Source organism: Vipera berus (genome assembly GCF_964194415.1).
Source record: "Vipera berus genome assembly, chromosome: 9".
In the NCBI taxonomy this organism is placed as follows: domain Eukaryota; kingdom Metazoa; phylum Chordata; class Lepidosauria; order Squamata; family Viperidae; genus Vipera; species Vipera berus.
In genome coordinates, this window is record NC_138212.1 from 13,861,537 (window position 1) to 13,877,824 (window position 16,288).

At 41.8% G+C, this 16,288-nt stretch overlaps 1 protein-coding gene across 3 annotated transcripts in view; it reads right to left on the reverse strand.

Annotated features, from left to right (window-relative positions):
• Positions 1-459: 459 nt before the first annotated feature.
• Positions 460-16,288, reverse strand: part of RPS6KA1 (ribosomal protein S6 kinase A1) — a 51,087-nt gene continuing 35,258 nt past the window's right edge. For 2 of the 3 annotated variants that reach the window (XM_081335040.1, XM_081335038.1), the window contains 12 exons: positions 15,977-16,065; positions 15,537-15,601; positions 14,672-14,774; positions 13,826-13,953; positions 12,821-12,946; positions 11,171-11,260; positions 9,633-9,791; positions 8,643-8,804; positions 7,052-7,128; positions 5,123-5,240; positions 3,239-3,376; positions 460-1,529 (listed from right to left, as the gene is read on the reverse strand). In XM_081335040.1, the coding sequence (XP_081191166.1) occupies positions 1,407-1,529; positions 3,239-3,376; positions 5,123-5,240; positions 7,052-7,128; positions 8,643-8,804; positions 9,633-9,791; positions 11,171-11,260; positions 12,821-12,946; positions 13,826-13,953; positions 14,672-14,774; positions 15,537-15,601; positions 15,977-16,065 (1,378 nt within the window). In that variant the 3' untranslated portion in view covers positions 460-1,406. The remainder of the gene's footprint in view (positions 1,530-3,238; positions 3,377-5,122; positions 5,241-7,051; positions 7,129-8,642; positions 8,805-9,632; positions 9,792-11,170; positions 11,261-12,820; positions 12,947-13,825; positions 13,954-14,671; positions 14,775-15,536; positions 15,602-15,976; positions 16,066-16,288) is intronic. The other variant, XM_081335039.1, reaches the window with a different exon arrangement.

A 16,288-nucleotide genomic window follows, 5' to 3' on the forward strand; every position in this document is an offset into this window, starting at 1 on the left:
AGACCTCTGATATAAAACAAGGGTTGGGGTTTGCTTACATTAAAGATTGACAGAAATGAGAAAGCAAACTTAGCCTTAACTTCAGGCATCATTGTTCCAGCCAGAGTGGAAAAAACATTGGCTGGAAAGTTTTGACAAAAGCAGGTTCCTTTCTCTCCCCCACGTATGGGCAAATTAGACAGCCAGACGATTAAACAAACCATACTTCTTGCATCTTTTCTAGTTCAGGCCATATCGGGGAGGGAAATATTTTAGGACATGCTTCATTTTTCTATTGAAATGTCATTAAGGAGTGTGATTTACTATTGACACATGATACACAGGGACCATAAATGGAGATTGTAAGAATATGACCATGTACTTAGAATATAAAATATTATATTAATATAAGGAGCCCAATAGCACAGATAATCATCCAGACAGGGAAATGCAAGGTTAGTCAGTGAAGTAACTTCAAGCTGCATGATATGATTTATTTCAAAATTCAGACAGAAACCCTGAGTTACCAGCTACACAATCAGTTAAATTAAAAAAAAAAGGAAAAGAGCAACAAAGACTTTTTTTGGTTGGACTTAGCATCATGGAGATGCTGGATTGTGCTGTTTGGCAGAGTTTAAAACAAACAAACAAATAAAGAAACAAACATAAACCCTCTCCCCTTTCTCCATCTAGAAAATCTCACCACTGAAAAAGCATTTTCTTTCGTTACACATTTAAAAGCTAGATACAATCTGGCATAGATTTCAAGAGTCCGCAGGATTTGAGGATTTAGAAAAAGTATATAATTCCAACCCGTTGGGATGGAGTCGTCTTCAGTCGCGTGATGTTGAAAAGAGAAAAGAGGGAAGAGATGAGTCAGAGTTGTTCAAAACCATCTTGAGTAGCAGCCACCTGGCTTGGATGATAAGGAGCAGGAAGTTCAGCTTGTGCACAGGTGAACTCACAAATCATGTAAAAAGTGTGTGTGTGTGTGTGTGTGTGTCTATACAGAGGGGCCTTTTAAAAACAAACAAAATGAAAACATCTCCACTGGAGTGATCTCGATGAGAGAAGCAGTGAGAGCACACTTTCAGCTGTTATCAAGTTTGAGTTGCTGAGATATCAAGTTGTCTAAGGCATTGCCATTTGCAGGTAGAGGTGTTTTGCAGGAAGATTACTGCATGTTCATCTTCTTACCTACATCTACATAGATTCCTTTTTAAATGGACTCTCTGTTCGTTTAAGAACAACACATCACAACAACAAAAAAGACATCCATGAGGAGAACAAGAGCTAATCTTTCTGAAGGCACTTGGCCCTGATGGACTTCTTGGTGGAGTGACACTTCCCTGTGCCTCTGGAAATACCAGGGGAGTTTGTGCAGAGTCATGACTTGGGGTGCTGGAGAATTACCCTGCATTCCCATATCACAGAGTGGTAGATGGGAGCTTCTTAACCCGCCTCTGGGCCAAGAAAGAGGCTTCAATAGGCTTCAGTTGGGGACTTGGCTTTGAGTTGTTCAGTGCAGAGTATGTGGCAGCCATGGCACCCTGGAAGAGAAACGAGCCACAGGGGTTTGCTTAAGAGACAGACATGTATAAGATGCATGGGCACCAGAGTTGACATCACTACAAAAAAATTATTTGCTGATCACTTAAGACCCCAAAGCACTAAACCATTCACTATCCCATCTAGCCATGCTGTTTGGAGACACAGCATTTTCACTCCAACGTAGAACTAAGGTGAAATTAATCAGTGGAACGATTTGCCTCCAGAAGTTGTGGGCGCTCGAACACCAGAAGTTTCTAAGAAGAGTTTGGACAACCATTTGTCTGAAATGGTATAGGGTTTCCTGCTTGAGCACGGGGTTGGACTATAAGAACTCCAAGGTCCAATTCTCTTATTCTGTTATTCATTCATTTACACATTGTCAAGAATCAAACCTTTTCCTGCTGATATCTGGAGGCATCAATTGGGGAAGGTGGCTTCAACATATCACTCCAAAGCGTGCTGTCTCAAGGCCCCACCTCAACAGGCAATGATGATAGGGACGATTGAGAGACAATTTGCTACTTCTGAGGCTCTTATTAATCTGAAAGGTTATCATTATCTGTTTCACTATCCATGGAAAGATGAACAATTTTATTAGTGCTAAGCCTCAATTGAGAAAGAGCAATTTAATCCTGCTTAAGGGAACAAATCAAGATCTTGAAAGAAAGCAATGATCACTTATGCGGTACTTTCTTCAAGGAAATATTGGTAAAAACAAGAATGGAGCCAGAATGTTTGCAGATGTCCATGGAGTAATGAAGTCCACTTCTCTGGGAGTCACAACTAAATTGGAGTTTCCCCACTGAATGTATCTGGGGTAGGAGAATCACTTATTGTGTGAAACAGCCTGACGTATTCTTAAAGAAATATAATGGCTAGAGTTCCTCAAAGGGGTGCAGCTTTTTTTTAATGCTTTCAAGTCAATATTAATTCTAGCAACTGCCTGGACAAGTCATTGCAGTTTTCTTGATAAGATTTTTATAAGTGGTTTGCCATTGCCTCCTTCCTAGAGCCGAGTGTGTTTGACTGATCCAAGGTCACCCAGCTGGCTTTGTACCTAAGGCAAGACTAGCCTGATAACTTTAACCAGTAGACCAAATTGGCTCTCTCTGCCTTCCATTTACAGACTAGAATTCCTTCTCTCTCTGACTGGTGTTTTCCTGCTAGAAGAAGGAGATTTAGCCAATTGGGAAACATTTCCCAAAAGCTGTATCTGGGAGTTTTAATCTAAACAATCTGAAGCAGCTTAGATATATTATAGAATGTCTGAAGAATTATTTCCTAAGGCTTTCCATCATGTACATGCACATACATAGGACAGGGAGAGAGAGAGAGAGAGAGAGAGAGAGAGAGAGAGAGAGAGAGAGAGAGAGAGAGAGAGAGATTTGCTACTCCTGATGAGTTTACTCTAGTATTTTAATTATTTTTTAAAATACTGTCAGGGTGTAGGAACACGAAAGTGCCAACTTTAAAGGACTTCTTCAGCCAAACTAGTATTGTGTACTTTGGCAGCAGTTCTCGTTTTTTCCCCCTTCTTTTCAAACATGACATGCCACAAATGGACCATGGATTTCCCACATGTAATATGAGTTGTGCCAACCTCTCTCTCCCATATTGTTTCTCTGTTTCCTCACTGACCCAAGGATACTGAGAGAAAATTAGGGTCGTATGACAGGATATGGCAGGAAACATGCAAAACTCTTCGTACCTTTACAAGCTGTACATCCTGGTGACTTAATTGGCTCTGAGGCAACTTGTCCTTCTGCGTTATCCACGGGTGTTGGAGTACCTGTTTGGCGGTCAAACGCTGATGCGGATCAACATGGAGCATCTTGGATACTAAATCCTGCAGTAAGTATTCAGAAAATATAGCTGCTGGATATCTTTTTTCCCCTTGCCAGTTTCTTGGCTACACTGAAGAAGACAGTGCTGTTTCTTAGTTAATTTGAAAGTTATTTCCAGATTTGTCATATCAGGGAACAACAGTGCCTAGTCAGCCAAGAGTGGTAAATTAATTCTTTAATTCCTTCTTCCTTCCTTCCTTCCTTCCTTCCTTCCTTCCTTCCTTCCTTCCTTCCTTCCTTCCTTCCCTCCCTCCCTCCCTCCCTCCCTCCCTCCCTTCCTTCGCTACATTTGGATATCATGTCTGAATCTAATCTATGGCTTGTTCTTCTTTACAGGGCAGTCATAAACTAGGGTTTGTTCTCTAAATAAACCATCATATGGAATCTCTAATTTGTTCAGGTACTTGTTCTAGCAAGAGAAGCCAAGGAAGCACAACCACATGGCAGGCATTGACATCCTTTTCATTCACACAACAAGGTGCAAACAGCTTAAGGAATCCATAGTTTTCTTCATTAATAATTCCTCTTATTTCTTTCCTTATCACCTTGGTCTGGTCAACTAACTCCAAAAATTAAATCAGAGGAGTTAGCTTTAGACTCAATGAATTCCAGGGCTATTGCAGCCTGAATTAATTCCTGGTCAGCTCAGAGTTAATGGACTGTTGAGTCTCCCTGTTTCTGAAACAAAGACGACCTGCAAAAATGGGGCTTTATGTACACCCCTTTTTTTTAATTTTCCATCTCCCACCTTCACCACAAGGGGATGGAAAGAGGACAAAAAGGAGAATAAATAAAGCCTCCCTCCCACAAATCTGACCACAATGAGGCTCACCCCAGTTGGACCATGATGATAATTTTGCTTTTCTTTCTTCATTTGCCAAAAAGGGAGAGAAAATGAACCCAGTCAAACTTTGGAGCTGCTGCTGGGCCTTTAAAAATAATTCCTACAGAAATGACCAGCTCATTTGCCATCGTGCACTGGCAATCAGGAAGCTGAATTAATTGCTCTAGGAGGAATAACTTTAGCCCATCATGTTATCCAAAACCAGTATCTCTGGTTTTCTATCTCAAAAAGAAAGTGAGTGAGTGTATGAGTTTGGGGGTAAACAACAGAGCTATATAAAATTATATAGCAGGTTGGAAGTTTTTTTTTAAAAAAAAAACACCGTTTCCCTCTCTCCCAAAATTAGACTCATTCAATCAAACTGAATTGTGAGAGAATTGGGACAGATATATAACTTCTTTTGTTATGGCAGAGCATAATTTAATCTGTGGGATTGGTTACCACAAGGAGGAGTAAAAACTGTTTAATCGGGCAGTTTTAGCATTCCTGGATGATGAGGTTATGAAAAACTCATAACCATAACCCCAGAGTCAAAAACTCAAAATTTTTAACCATATCGGAATGGTTAAAAATTACACTCCAGAATCAATGTTCCACATGAGGGTGTGGCGGCTCTCCTAGAAGCATCTGGCCAGCCACTGAACAAAAGAAAAATGGACTATTATAAACCGTAACGTTAAGCCAGAGGACTCTTGTGGTCGTCTGACTGAAGGTGGAAGCTGCTTTGTCACTGCCTGAGTTTAAGAAGCTAAACCAGGGGTCTTCAAACTTGGCCCTTTTGTGACTTGTGGACTTCCAACTCCTAGAATTCCTCAGCCAGGCACGCTGGATGAGGAATTCTGGGAGTTGAAGTCCACAAGTCACAAAAGGGCCAAGTTTGAAGACCCCCTGAGCTAAACCTTACCTTGGCTGCATCGGAAACGGTGTTCCAATTTCCTCCTTTGAGGGAAAACTTTCCTCCGCCTATCCGAACAAGGATCTCTTCAGGGGTATCACTGGGCCCATTTGCAAATGGAGTATACCTGCAAAAGGCAGAAGGGGGCAGGGAGAATGACAACAACCACATATTTAATACATGCAATATCAATGTCAGATGAAAGAGAACATCTACAGAAAGAGGTCCCCAACCTTTTGGGCACCAGGGACCGGTTCCGTGGAGAGAGGTTTTTCCGCAGACCGGAAGGTGCGTGGTTTTGTGTGCTGCCTGCATCCCATGGATGGGGGCTTTGCTTGTTTGTGCGGCCCGGTTGCTATCATGCCACGGCCTGCTACTAGTCCACAGCCCAGGGGTTGGGGACCCCTGATCTAAAGCATGGGGTGAGAGTAGACATGGATACAGAAGACAGGAGGACTGTCAAGGAGAGAGATTCCTCACTAACATCTCAACAGCATCCAATTCCCAGAAAACTCGTTCAACTGCTGGTAGAGATTTAAGTACAGATTATTTTCGCTATAAGGTTTGGTTATGTTTTAACACAGAGATCTACACATATGCTCAGCAGAAGCTGGGATTCTCAGGAGACAGAGACAGACTCTGAACTAAGAGATTTCATAATTCATTATAATTATGAGCATGTAATAAGTCACAGTGCCCTATTATGGAGCTGAATCATATGGTCTAGTCTGTTAATGATTGGTTGGGAATGGAAGATTTGCTGTGGGGCAAACAATTGGCCGGTCTGACCCTCAGGTTTGTTACAGTTCTCTAGTTTAACAGTGACGGCTAATAAAATGCCTATAGCAGCTTGGAAATGTACAAGCGTTGCCTAATTCTTAAGCAATATTATAATGTGCCTGGCTGGATTTTAGTGATAGCCAATGTAAGGAGAATTTTGCCCAAAGAGGAGAGAGTGAAAACTCCAAGTGAATCAGTTTTTTACTCATTGATGGGAGAGAATGGCTTAACATGTTGCGTGAGCTCATTTGTGTATAAGTTAAGTCTCCACAACATGTTAAGCCAAACCTTCCAAATATCACTGTGTCTTTTGTGACTCTAACTATTGTGCTACATAGGGCATGACTGCTACCTACAGGTGATGTGAACCCAGCAATTTTAACATACCCAACAAAACAAACTTAAAGAAACCATGGCTTAATAATAGCGAAGTTGTCAGTAGCAGGGCAGAGTACAAAATACAGAATACCAGGATTGGAAGGGACCTTGGAGATCTTCATGTCTAACTGAGAGACCCCCAACCTTTCTAGACAAATTGCTGTCCAATCTCTTCTTAGAAACCTCTGGTTATGGAGCACAGCTTCTGGGGACAAGCCGTTCTACTGATCAATCGTTCTCATTGTCAGGAAATTTCTGCTTAGTTCTAGGTTGAATCTCTTTTTGATGTTTCCAACCATTACTTCTTGTCTTGCCCTCAGGTGCTTTGGAGAATAAGTTGTGGTCCCCCTCTTCTTTGTGACAGCCTCTCAAACAATGGAAGACTGCTAGAATGTCACCAATTAAGAACGCAGCCCAAGAGGAGACAGATTCTAACCCCATGCTCAAACAGAAGATTCACTAAGCAATCGCAAGATCTTACTTGTGTTCATATGTTCTCTGCTAAGCATGGGTTGCTGGGTTCACATTGTGCATTAGACCATGACTCATAGGTTCACATAAAAGATTAAACCAAAGCTAAGCCATATGATGGCTTAACTCAATCGAATTATCTCATCTTATCCCGTCTCACAGAATTACTGTGAGATAAAAAGAAGAGCTAGAGGACCACCAGTCTCTCCAGCATTCTTTGGAAGGGGAATGGGTGGAATGAAAATTTAATAAGTTTGTTTAATAAACAAAATTCTTGTTCTCCCAGCAAACACAACGCATCCATCTTACCCTGCTAGCATTGTGTAGAGAAGGATTCCTAAGCTCCAAATGTCACAGGCCTCATCATAGCCTTGGCGTTTCAAAACCTAAATAAGAACAAGAATGGATATATAATTATCAACTGTAGGAAGAATAGGAAAAAAACATTAACAAAAAGTGAAAGCAATGAAGCTGATGGTACTCCTTGCTAATTTTCTTGGTTCTGGAAAAAAAAGAAAGAAAGGAGGAAAGAGGCATGGGTGACATCTCCAGCAATATAAAAACCACGAGGTATAGAAAGCAGCTCAGTTTTGAGTTTCTCCTCTCTCTTATCACTCCTGCACATCCTATTAAGGAGATGATCAGTACTTGTTGGTCGTCTTTACCTTTCCTTATCCTCTTTCCGTTTCCTGTTTGTGTCATTTAAGAAAAAGACACTCAGTTCCACTAATTTCCAGCCATTGGCTGTGCTATTAACCAAGAGTGCTTTAAATACTGTGTAGTTACAAAAAAGCAGTTGGTCTAATTAGCCATCTTATGTATGACTAATTTCTAAGCAAGGAGGACAACATTCTCCATACACAACCTTCCCCACGGTGGATCTTCCAGTTCAGGCCTTGAGCCTTTCGGAACCAGGCTGCGGAAGTGGCGGGCAAGCATGTGCACGGTCCATTTGTGCGAGCATGCGTGCATGCCATTCATACAAATGGAGCTGTGCATATGCACTTTCCCGCTGCTCGCACGGAACCATCCCCTCTCCCCACCCCCACCCCCAGGCTGCAAAGCCAGAAAGCTTGGGGAACTCTGTTCCAGATGAATTCAGATTGCAAGACCAAAGATTCCTAGGATTTATTCCTAGGATAAAATGGGAGATGTTTCACTCCATACATAAAAGGTCCTCCTTGCAACCGCAGAACATCCCATTCTTGTCTCCTAACATCACACTTCCCCTTTCAACATTCTTCTAACAACTTTTCTTGGGAGGTATGGATGACATCCCCTCAATACAGAATGATCATCATGTTGTAATCCTCTAAAACAATCTGGAGGGAGTCTGCTTGATGGGAGGCCAAGACCACTTCAAAAGGGTCCCCCATGCCTATCAGTTAAAATACAGGTAGCATTTGGAATTCCAGGTATATTCTGGCTTTCTTACCTAGAGGACTCTGTGAAAGTGCAAGAAAGGAAGCCATGAGAATCTGAGATAGTTACTAAAATTCAGATGCAGTTAGGAACAATCACAAGAGAAAAGATCCAATTGTTATGTTGGTCTGTATCCCCAAGCCAAACACGCTAATGGTGATGATCTGGGGGAAATCTGCGGGAGGAACATAACTCGGGAACTTCAGAAGATTTAGCTAAGAGCAAGAGTAGGCTTTCTTTCCAGTAGGCTTTCTTTCCAGATGCCAAGTGTCCAAACAACCTTTACACTTGATTCCATTGTAGCAGATTCTCCTACAGATATTTGCAGACACAAAACTACCAAACAGGTCTTTAATTCAGCCCAGTTGGGTGGAGAAAGTGATTGCAGAGACTTTCCTGAAATGGATGAAATTAGTAGAACAAGTATGTTTTACTTGGGGATTTAACCTCAACAAACTCAGGATTGTGAGCTGCTTACCTCTGGAGCAACAAAGTTGGCAGTATAGCAAGGGGTCATGAGGAGCCCATTGTCTGCCCTCAGTTGCTTAGCAAACCCAAAGTCACAAATGCGAATACATTCAGGGTTGCCAGACTCATCTACGTAGAGGATGTTGCTAGGTTTCAAGTCTCTATGGACCACCTGCAAAGCAAAAGTGGAAATTGCAGGTCATGAGTTTGTCACTGCTTCCTTTCAATTTACAGATATGTGCTCCAGTTCCAGATGTTAAACTTCATTCTGATCCTACAACTGCTGTGTATTTTATTTTCCTGCTTTTGGTTTACAGAACCCCTAATAAGGATGACAAAAACATAAGCAGAAAAAGTAGGGAAAAAGGGTGTAATAAAACAAAAGTCACAATACATTGATAGAAAAGGATTGCTAAAATAATGTTGCAATGGAGACTAAAATCAACCTGAGACTGAACCCACAGATGTTCACCACAAGGACGTTCTAGAGATTTGGTACCACCAGAAAAAAAATAATAATCCCTGGGTCTGGTTTGTAGGTGTCAAATCTCATGTGACAATTGAACTTATAGCCAAGACCAAGCAGAAGCTATTGCTTTGCTTGAAGGCAGGCATATGTGACCTCCTTCAAATTCAATGCAGCACCACCAGTCAGGTACTAACACCTGTAAAATACTTGATCTCAGTCTCTCCTGATGAATCTCCTCTGACATTTACCTTGTACTTCTTCCATACCCTGATGATACTTCGTCCTGATTTTTTTTTAAAATGAACCCAACTCTAGTGGATTTACCCTGGCTTTTCCTACTTTTGACATTTTTTTTTTGCTTCAACACAGGTGATAATTTATTTGAGGAACAAATTAAAACTTGCCCTGTACATACAAGTTTGATGTGCATAAAACACAAAGGACCGTTCTGATGTTGTAGGCGTACACCCTGGCACAAAGGCAGGGAGGGCCAGGGAAACGGGAGGGTTCGTGCCAGCCTCTCCTACTCACCCCTTGAGAGTGAAGATATTCCACGGTCTTGCAGATCGTGTGCAGGACGGAGCTTGCTTCTCTTTCTGAAAAACACTTCTGCTTGAGAATCCTGTCTAGCAGCTCCCCACCTCTCATTAGTTCAGTCACCAGGTAAACATGTTTGCCATCATCGTACACCTGCGAAATGGATATTTCTAAGCAGGTCTGAGAAAAAATGATTTAACTTGTTTCCCCAAACCATCTACCAACTTCACATACTGTACGTCCGACTTGAGGTCTAGAAATTGCACAGGATGCAATTCTGCACAGGGTTCAAGAGTTCTACAGTACAGAAACAGCATTTCAACAACCATGGGGTTGTCAAAGAGGCTTGTCTCTCTCTCTAGCAGTATTATGCTGAATCACAGTTGACATGCATGCCAGCAGAAATATGATGGGACTACAGCTTTTTAGGGCATCGGATGTATAGGGTCAACTCTTTTGCTGTAACCCCTGCTTGTTTTTTTGTTCTACTTCAACAAACACCCCCTGTAAAAAGGAGAGTCTACTCTGGCTACCAGGAAGGAAGTCAGAACTGCCTCTGAATATGGCTTCAAAAAGTCTGTGCCTTTTACGGATCTTGCAAGGCCATGACTGTGAGCAGATCCACTTTGGCAGCGAAAAAGAGACCAAAGGGCTGTTTATCTACAGGGTTGCACTTTTCACCAAGGAACTACAAGTAATTCACCTAACTACCCTACTTGAGATTGGAATCTCAGTCGTTGAGCAAAGCAGTCATTAAGTGAAACATCTTGTGATTACTTTGCTCAATGACCGCAATCTTAGCACTCCTGGTTGTTCGTTTAGCAACCTCATGGGTCATTAAACAGATGGGAGTCCCAGGTAAGTAGCACGGGGTGCCTCAAGGGCTGGGGGTGGGTGGGTGCCTGGAATGCCTAGTGCAGGCCGTGCACAAGTATTTTCTCCATTCAGGAACTGAAAATCCTCCCTGCTGAAATCCAAGCAGGATTTTCAGATCCTGAATGGAGAGAAATGTATATATGGCCTATGCCAGGCCTCCCCCACCCCAAGGCACCCCAGACGCTGCCTCTCTGCTCTGGAATTGTAAATCCTCTGTGACTGAAAATCCTGATTGGAATTTGGGACAGATTTTTTTCAGCCAACTCCTAGAAGAGGGAGTACTCGTGGCAGGCAGCTTTCCCTGCCAGCTTCCCCATATTGATTTTCCGGGAAAGCCCATAGGGAAGATGCAAAACGTGATCCGATGATCACGGGGCGCTTGACAATGCACCGTAAGTGCAAACCAGCTGCCAAGCACCCAGATCACAATCATGTAACTGCAGGGGCACTGCAATAGCCATAACCTCAGCCATGGGGTGTAAGTGCTTTATTCAGCACTGTTGTAATTGTGAACAATTGCTGAATGAACAGTTGTTAAGCGAGGACTACCTGCACAAATATTCTGAACTACTGTCCTGCCTGAGTCATGAATGAACAACTGCTTTTCCCTCATAAGCACTGTCTGTCGATAAGCTCTATTCCGCTATGACACTCACGTCCTTCAGCGTGATGATGTTGGGATGCTGCCCGTAACGCAGGAGTATCTCAATTTCCTCGGAGGGATCTCGCTTACTCTTGTCAATAATCTGCAAGAAGTATATGCCGTCTTATTACTACTTGCTACTACTTTTGGGGGGGTTGGATTATGTTTAAAAGTTGAAAACACAACATACGCATTGAATTGCAATCTCTCCAATAATCCTGCAAGGTTTTATTACTTATTCACTGTACCTCTCGCCAGTTCCAATAGTGTTGAGGCACGTACAAAGCAATTTAAACATACTATAAAATATATATTAAAGCAATATAAAAAAGCTTAATTTATAAAATTAAGCAGCAGAAATCATCAGCATCAATGTAAAAGTCACCATCCATAAAAACAGCAATAAATACAGAATAAAAGAATAAAGTTTTAAAATCTCTACAATATATTTTTTAATTTCTTTTCTATTATAGGAAAGACAGTCCGAGGTGTGATGCAAGAGTGTAAAACAGGGGTCTTCAAACTTGGCCCTTTTATGACTTGTGGACTTCAACTCCCAGAATTCCTCAGCCAGCGTAGAAGTTCACAAGCCAAGTTTGAAGACCTCTGGTGTAAAACATCATTTACATGACTACACACAAATTATATGATCTACAATCCCATCCAAGATGTCTGTGCAGTCAGCAAGTGGCAGTAAGATCAGGGACTTTTCAGCTCATTCAACTCCACCTTACATCAATTCACCCCCAAGATTGGCAAATATACTTTGAGCAACCAAACTCACACAAAGTCAAGGCTTTCCTGCGTACACATTCCCAACTTTGCTCCCCTGCGCTATTATCTACCAGGAAGCGTCTCATTTAAACTAATGGTGGGATGTTTGAAGATTTCAATAATAATAACAACAACCATCGCGACCTGGCCATTGAAATGCGTGATTATGGATGAAACGTGTAACAGTGATACCCATTGTCATCAGGGCACTGGGAACTATGTCCAAAAACTTTGCAAAATACATCAAGAAATTGCAGCTTCCTGCAATAACTCCAGCAAAGCTACAAAAAGCTACTGAGCCTTGGTGGAGCAGTGGGCTAATGCCTCCTTAAGTAACACCAGCTGCCTGCAATTAGTGCAGGTTCGCATCCCACCAGGCTTAAGGTTGACTCAGCCTTCCATCCTTCCGAGGTAGGTAAAATGAGGACCCAGATTGTTAGGGGCAATAAGCTGACTTTGTAATATTTTTTTTTATTTTAATTCCATTTATATCCCGCCCTTCTCCGAAGACTCAGGGCGGCTTACAAGCTTAGCAATAATGCCGCTTGGGGGGGGGGGCGAAAGCCCTAATAAGCAGGCATATACATAGAATGAAGGCTATTGCTAAGCACATTGGTTTGTGCTTAAATTGTAAACCGCCCTGAGTCTTCGGAGAAGGGCGGGATATAAATGGGATAAAAATAAAATAAAAAACTGCGCTACTCGGAACATTTTACATTTTAAGGAGATACCTGGTTGATACCTAGGATGCTGGCAACAACCCGTGTCAACCATTAGTGCCAGTCAAATTGAGTGTTCAGTTGACTGAGTTTCATGTTTTATGAATAAAAGTTTTATATAATAATAATAATAATATGTTCTTGGGTTGGACAAAAGAGGGAACTCTCACCTTGGCTGCATATTCTGTGCCGGTTGCCTTGTGAATACACCGCTTGCACACCGAATAAGAGCCCACACCGATGGCTTCTTTAATCAAGTAACCATCATTAAACTGGAGATTCTTCCCATGCAGTTGCTATAAGGAAAGAAAATGAGGGGGAAAAAATCAAGTTTGCTAGATTACATACAGAGTTTCTGAAAGTCTCTCTCTGTTGCTGAAACTGAACCAGGATGGAGAAATCCAGGTGAAGTCGTGTATGCAGGTAGTCCTCGATTTGCAGCCATTCATTTAGTGATGTTACAAAAGCACTGAAAAAGTGACTTATAATAGTCCTCATGCTTAAAACAGCTGCAGTATCCGGACAGTCATGTGATTCAGAATTTGGGTGCTTGGCAAAGGTTGCAGTGTCCTGGGAAGGGGGGTGAAATCACGTGAACCCTATTTGCAACCTTTCCTGCTTTTTGCCCGCAGGCAAAGTCAATGGGGGAAGTTGGATTCACTTAACAACCACTTGATTCACTTAGCAACTGCAGTGATTTGCTTAACTGTGGCAAAAAGGTTGTAAAATTGGGCAGGACTCACTTCACCACTGCCTTGCTTAACAACAGAGATTCTGGTCCCAATTGTAGTTACAAGTCAAGGACTACCTGTATGCTATTTTCAGATACCTGAATGTTGCAGAATGATTTTCCTGGTAAAATTCCCCTCCTGACTAATCTAAACTGGCACTGAACATCCCAGGACAAATAGCAGCTTTGGAGAAGATTAGATTCAACAGATGCGAAGAGTTTGTTGAAATTCATAGATTTCATAGAACAGATACAAATCATTTTTGACAGATACATAAATTGGCAACAGTACCTTTGTGTGTGTACACAATTTTGCTAGAAGACAAATTTGATATGACTTTTAAATTGACGAATTTTTGCTTGATTTGGGAACAGCCCCTCTCCAAGTGATTCTAGGGAGCACTGAAGGTTTTGAATTTTCAGGAATTCTCCAGCCTTTTCTTACCTGAACGACAGAATGCAAAGGCATCGGTGGTGATTTAGCTTTCTCATCCTCTATCAGTCCAGTGGCCACAAAGCTGAATCCTCGGAAGAGTTGATGGGCTCCTGCGCTAGGAGGAATTCCAGGTGAATCTAGAACAAAAATGGGAAAAAAGACTAGAACTCAACTCTCTGGAACAGCAGCATGTCAGGAACTGACCACTGGCTATTATTCCTTCCCCAAACATCCATGACAAAGGCTGGACAAGAGCTGGCTGGGGAATTCTGGGAGTTGAAGTCCACACATTTTAAAGTTGCCAAGTTTGAAAAATACTGCACTAGCCAGCTCTAATATTGAGACCGGGATGAGGAACCCGGTGGTGTTGGACCAACTCCCTTCCCTCTCACCACTGCTGGCTTGGGGGTGAGAGTTCCAACATCTGGAGAGCCATATGTTCTTCATGTCTGCTATTTCTTCAATTTCATTAACTATAGGAACATAAAATGCTCATCCGAGATGTATAGTAAGGAAAGCATCGTATAGAGAGCCTCCGTGCATCTTTTTATATTTATTTTGTGAGAGGCCACTTTTCAGAGACAAAGTACAATTTCTCTATATCAGGAGAGTGTACAGGATCCCAAATCTTTCTGAACCTTATATATGCAACAAAAGCCATGAGAAGGGGTCCAAAAATGTGCAAAAGAACAGGCAAGAATCTGGTTCTTGTGGGTATGAATGAAATGATTTAAAAATGGAGGCAAGGGCTATTTCTGTGTCCCATGAACAGAGGTCCATAGGTGTTCATAAAGTGAATACAGGTACATACACAGCACCCTCGTGTCCTTAGATTATTAAAAGCCAAACACCAACCTTTGGGTGTGCGGGAGGTAAATTCTTTGTCAAAATAAAAGGTATCATCTGGCTGGCCCACAGCAGGTTTGAATGGTGGCTTGATTTCTCGACGGAAAAGCTTCTGGAGGATGGAAATTCATACAGAAAGAGGAGGGTTAGGGTCAGGGTATGGATGCACCAGGAGAGCCAAAGACACAAAGAAATAAAATTAGCCACAGGCTGTTTTTCATGGAAATGGTACCCAAGTATTTGAGCAGTACCAGTCTGGATATTCAGGAAGACAGCAAGCTGGGTTCTAATTGTTTAGCTACCTGCAAAAATTTGGAAACCAAACAAAATCATGCATCCTGGGCTCCGATCTGTGGTTCCATGAAATAGCCAGCATACCCAGAGTTGATCTATCTTTGTATGCTCCATAAACCAGCCAAATCTATATACAGATAGTCCTCAACTTACAACTGTTTGTTTAGTTACCAAAGTTATAACGGCAGTGAAAAAAAGTGACTTCCTTGCATTTCAGATTATAGCAACATCCGCATGGTCACATGATCAAAACCGCTATGTTTTTACAGCTATTTGCCGTGTCCCGCCATTTGTGACGTTCCCACTGATGTCCAACAAGCTATCAATGGGGGAAGCTGGATTTGCTGAACAGCCGCATTATTCTCTTAACAACTGCAGTGATTTGTTTAACTGTGACACAAAAGGTTGTTAAGATTGGGTGTGATTCACTTAATGATGACCTTGCTTACAACACAAATTCTGATGCCAATAGTGATCATAAGTTGAAGATTACCTGTATTGTCCTGGGCCTGAAGCCTGAATTTTAAGATCTTACCAAATGAAACAGGAAACAGAGCAAAAACAATTCTACCATACTCACATTCCAATCAATGGTAGAGTAGAAAGAGTGACGTTTGATTTCTTCAACACCATCTGGGCCAGATCCTGCAAAGTAAAGTGCGCTCTTTTTGACAAGTTCTACACACAACATAGAGTTAAATGCATACAGTAAAGAACAGGGGTGGGCAACTATGGCAACTTTACGAGTTGTGGATTTCAACCCCCAGAATTCCTGCTGGCTCAGGAATTCAGGGAGCTGAAGCCCACAAGTCGTAAAGTTACGTACATGTCCACCTCTGGTAAAAGAATGTGTCTCTCCACCCAGTAGCAAAATCCTATTTGTTTGTGTCCTACGATTCAAACATCTTGATTGTTTTTAGTTTTGACAAGTTTTAACAGTATTGTGCTATGCAGAAAACCTGCTGAGAGAGTCATGGATGGGCACATTGCACGGATGCAAAGCTAGCACAAAGCTCTTACCTAACCTGTTGATTGGGTTCCTCTTGAAAAGGGCTCGCAGAAGGCTTTGGGCTTCACAGCTTAGAAACTGGGGCATGCCCAGCTTTGCTCTAAATGAAAAGATATATATGTAGACATGAGACAGCAAAGGGGGGAAAACCCCCCACAGTCTTGGCACAGACAATGCTGTTGAACTAGCCAAGAGGTTCCAAATAATAACAACAACAACAACAACAACAACAACAACAACAACAACAACAACAACAACAATAATAATAATAATAATAATAATAATAATAATAATAATAATAATAATAATAATAATAATAATTT